The following is a 5,159-nucleotide window of genomic DNA, read 5'->3' as shown; positions in this document are numbered from 1 at the left end:
TTTTTTTTAAGATTTTATAGTTCTGTTTGTTTATTTCAAATTTTACCACATGTACTTTGCTTTTAATTCATGAGAATATTATTCATATGTATTTTTGTTAATGGATGTTTTTTTTTTTTGAATTTTTTTTTTGACCGCAGTAAAAATATATTCTAAGTCCGCCCCTGATTGTATCGATATAGTACTTTTGGGTGTTGTATTGCAGTCTTACCTTATATATAAAGGGCAAGTGAATCATACATTTTTACACATGTGGACTTCAGTTTTTTACATAATAGTGTTCATTATAGTTATAGTAAAATTTCAGGAAAATATAAATAATTTAAAGTATATCAAAAATAGAGTATAAAATATTATTTACGCACGTAATGATGTTGAAAGTTTGTAATCTCATCTCGACACATTCTAAATTATTCAAAAATTTCTGAAAAATTAATAGTTTCATTATAACTATAACCAACACTATCATTGGGATCATAAATTACGAATTCCTATAATAGTGCACCAAAAATGTAGCCGTTATGGAAAGAGAAAGTATTTAAGCATGACACTAGAAATGAAATAAAAAGGCTGAAAAAGTATAAAAAAAAAAATAGTATATTATGTAAATTCTCTAAAATCTAGTGAATGTTACTTTCCCAAAAAAATCTAATCAAAATGTTGATAAGAATATTTTATATTACTTTTTTGTCCGAAGGAAATGTTAGATAAAATTGCAGTCATAAAATTTGCAATGTAAATCTTATCAACATTCTCTTACAATAATTTTATTACAGTATACTATACAAGATCAATATGCTTACCTATATATATTGGTAGTTCATCACTTTAGCTATCTCATTACACACACATCAACTTCTGTAGTTGATCACTTTTATACATATATACATATATATATAAAGTAAAACCGAAACTTTGTGGCTTAGAATAATACATATAATGGGGTTCCATTTCCCATACATGCTAGCTTTTCTCAGTGTAAGAATCTTGACTTTTCATCAACTACTTATTATTATGTTCGATCTTTTTCTTTTTTTCTTTTTATCAATTAATATATAATATACACAATTTACATGCATGCATGCATGTGCAGTTGGTGTTTGCAGGAAGCTATGGCGTGCAGTACTCTCCTGAGCTGTATTGGAAGTCTGTCCTGCCAAACACACCAATGCCAAAAGCTGTCACTGATCTTCTACAATCCGGTTAGCACTAGAAATTAATTAAACTACTACTACTACTACTTAGAAGTACTACTAATTAAGAGGTTATTTTAAGGGTTTTTCGGTAAATTAAATAGTCTATATTTTTTGAAGTTACTTTGTACTTTATTTTAATTTTGATAATATTTACAAAATGGCATCCGACACTCGAGATAGGTCAGAACTAAGTCAAAGTGCAAAATGAGAAGTACTACTAATTAAGAGGTTATTTTAAGGGTTTCTCAGTAAAAGGGTCTATTTTTTGAAATCCTTTTGCATTTTAGCTTAGTTTTTATAATTTTTTATAAAATGGCATCCGACACTCGAGACAGATAGTCGAAAAATTCAGACAATTAGTCGAAAGTTTTAGTCAGCTGGTTGAAATTTCAGACAGAGGTCGATCATTTTGTAAAAATTTATCAGAACTAGGTCAAAGTGCAAAATGAATCGAAAAATAGGTCATTTTCACCGATTACTCTTATTTTAATATATGAAAATTAATTAAATTGAATTTTTTTTTTTTGGTGAGAGCAGGAAAGTCGAGCAAAGGAAGAGTATCTGTAAACACAAGACATGAGGGCAAGCCAACACAATTACCACCATTACCAATACCATCACCAAAATTACCAATACCTTCATTACCATTACCACCACTACCACCATTACCACCTATGCCTTCATTACCATTACCACCACTACCACCATTGCCACCAATACCAATACCACCAAGCAACACAAGGCATATGGGCAAGCCAACACAATTACCACCAAAGCCTTCATTACCATTACCACCACTACCACCATTACCACCAATACCAATACCACCAAGCAACACAAGGCATGTGAGCAAGCCAACACAATTCCCACCAACACCACCAAGCAACACAAGGCATATGGGCAAGCCAGCACAATTACCACCAAAGCCTTCATTGCCATTACCACCACTACCACCATTACCACCAATGCCAATACCACCAAGCAACACAAGGCATATGGGCAAGCCAACACAATTACCACCATCACCAATACCATTACCACCAATACCAATACCACCAGGCAACACAAGGCATATGAGTAAGCCTGCACAATTACCACCATTGCCAATAACATTACCAAAATTACCAATACCTTCATTACCAATACCTTCATTACCAATACCAGGACTTACTTTTACTACTTATGCAGCATCAAGTGAGACTCAACTACTTCATGACAATAATCCAAATGTGGCTCTATTCTTCTTGGAGAAGGACATTCAGCCAGGCACTAAAATGATGAGCTTAGATTTCATCAAGAGTGGTACTAGTTCTAACCAAGCAACTTTCTTGCCCCGCCAAGAAGCTCAATCAATCCCTTTCTCATCTAAAAAAGTGCCTCAAATTTTGAACCAACTTTCATTGAAACCACAGTCGGTTGAGGCTGAGATGGTGAAGCAAACAATCAAGGAGTGTGAAGCTCAGTCAATCATCAAAGGTGAAGAAAAGTATTGTGCCACTTCGCTAGAGTCAATGATCGACTTCACCACTTCCAAGCTTGGAAAAAATGTACAAGCAATCTCTACACAAGTGGAGAGTGGTCATTCTGCCATGCACAACTGCACTATAACACAAGTTGAAAAGAAGAGAAACTCAGCAGGAAGTAGTAGTGATGTCAGAACTGTTGCTTGTCACAAGCAAAACTATCCATTTGCAGTGTTCTATTGCCACACAACACAAGCCACCGAGGCTTATGTGGTGACCTTAGTAGGTGCTGATGGCACCAAAGCTAAGGCAGTCGCTGCTTGTCATAAAGACACCTCTCAATGGAATCCAAACTACTTAGCCTTTCAAATCCTTAAAGTTAAACCAGGAACTGTTCCAATCTGTCATTTCCTTCCTGAGGATCATATAGTCTGGATTCAAAACTAGAAAAACCTATATATGTATATAATATAGATAATAAGTATGCATGCACCGTATGTATGTGAATCATGCATGTATTAGTGTGTTTGAAGTTCATCTTTTATATATTCAGTCGTGTACTATGTATGTTTTCTGTTAATAAAAAGGGCATCATCATGTGGTTCCATTATGACACTTTTGTTCTACGGTATATACATATGTATTATAGTACTTGTATCGTCCTTTAATCTACAACATCTATTATTAATGACTTTAATAGTGTGGCTAAAAAAGTATATGAGTAATAGGAACAACAATTCACCTAGTTCACGAGTTTATGTTAATTTTTTTTAGAATTTATGGAAAAATTATTCTAGACAATTTTTGGCAAATGTTTTACATACAAAATTCGGTCTCAGTCTATTTTCTCTCTATTTATAGGCGTTCAATAGTACCTTCTTACTCCATAATTAGTTAATCCTAGATAAGCGTTTTCTGTCAATAAATAACATTTGGTAAATGTGTTTATATATTTAACAATTTCCCATTTAGTCAAGATTTCTAGAAACTACTACATTACAGTGCGATCATCGTCTATCGACACCTGACAGTCTTTTTGACCACTAACAATCAATAAGAACACTCTTAATTAGTGCCATTGATTGTATTGGAACACTACAAATGACAAGCTGGTCATTGATTAGATCTGAAATACTTCATAATTAGTCAAGATTACTATGAACAACTATATCACGGTGAGATTGACATTGATTGATACGGATCACATCCTTTTAACTATTAATAGTCAATAAAAGCATTCTTAATTACTGCAATTAGTTATTTTAGATTAATGTGGGTGGCAATTTGACTGTTGATTAGGTTCGTTAATTAGTTTTAATTAAAACACACAATTGTTGAATTAGGCAACTCATTAGTTTTAATCTAACTTGATGTAGGAGTTACTTTACCCACAAAGGAATCAAACGCTGGTAGGTGAAAAAAGCATTTTTGTTCATAATTTAATAAAGGTTAGGTATTTTTTTTAATGATATTAATAAAAAATTAATTTTATGAGTTTGAATAATATATACAGTAATTACGTGTTTTTTATATTTATTAAGTTGGTGTGCCGTAATTTGTTAAAAAAAATAAGTAAACATATGAAAAAATATAATGATATAAAAAAAGTGCAGAACTAATTTTGTGGGAATTTCGGGTTCCTAACCGGCAAAATATGCCTTAGAAAGTTGTGTTTTATTAGCTACCCCTATTTACTAGCTTGTTAAATATCTGTTACAATGTCAGATACTATTACTCTTCTCATATACTTTTCTAGCTACCTGATTAAAGTCATATATAATAGATGGTGTAGATTACACGACGATACCCTTTTTTTTTTTTTTCTTGTTCTTCTCTCTCCCTTACTATTATTCTTATCTCTCTCCTCGGTTGTTCTTCCTTCTCTCTCTCTCTCGATGGATGCTTCTTCTTCTTCTTCTTCTCTTTGATGGCATGATACTTTTCTCAAGCAGAGGTGGGGATCTGCGTATCGGCTGAGGTAGGGATCCTGAGGACCGGGAGAAGCAGGTTGTAACGCCCTAAACTCCAGGGATCGTTACGGTGTGTTTTGACGCCGTTTTTCGTCAACAGTGAAAGAAGAGCACGTAAACAATTACTAGTAATGGCCAATTAAAATAAGACAATATAAAGCACGATTTTTTACGTGGTTCAGCAGTTAAATCTGCATAGTCCACGAGTCTCTGTTATTAAACTCAAGATTATCTCTGAAAATTCTTAAGCATGAATTCTACAGAGTTTTCTCTCCAGGTTCCGAATTTCGGTCCTTTACAATGGTGCACGACTTTTCTATTTATAGAGAAGGATGCAGAATAATATCCCACATATTTTGGGTAGTTACTCGTTTTGGTGTAAATAAAATAAATGGCTTTAAATGCCTGCGATCCGATATAAAAAGAAACGTCCCCTGAAGACCAGGGGGCGTATAACTAATCGAATAATATCCCATGATTTTATGGGATTTACAATAATAAGTGCAAAACACGCCCCTTATAAACAACTC

The 5,159-nt window shown here is 33.5% G+C and overlaps 1 protein-coding gene across 1 annotated transcript; it reads left to right on the top strand.

Moving 5' to 3' along the window:
• The first annotated feature begins 852 nt into the window (after positions 1–852).
• On the top strand, positions 853–3,270 carry LOC133790167 (formin-like protein 13). The gene is made up of 3 exons (XM_062227700.1): positions 853–978; positions 1,094–1,202; positions 1,734–3,270. Exons 1-3 carry the CDS (start codon positions 940–942, stop codon positions 3,104–3,106), a joined length of 1,521 nt encoding a protein of 506 aa, XP_062083684.1. The 5' UTR covers positions 853–939; the 3' UTR covers positions 3,107–3,270.
• The last annotated feature ends 1,889 nt before the right edge of the window (positions 3,271–5,159 follow it).

The sequence above is a fragment of the Humulus lupulus genome, chromosome 7 (genome assembly GCF_963169125.1).
Source record: "Humulus lupulus chromosome 7, drHumLupu1.1, whole genome shotgun sequence".
Taxonomy (NCBI): Eukaryota; Viridiplantae; Streptophyta; class Magnoliopsida; order Rosales; family Cannabaceae; genus Humulus; species Humulus lupulus.
Note: the sequence above shows the minus strand (reverse complement) of the source record. Positions and strands in the feature narration are given on the sequence as shown.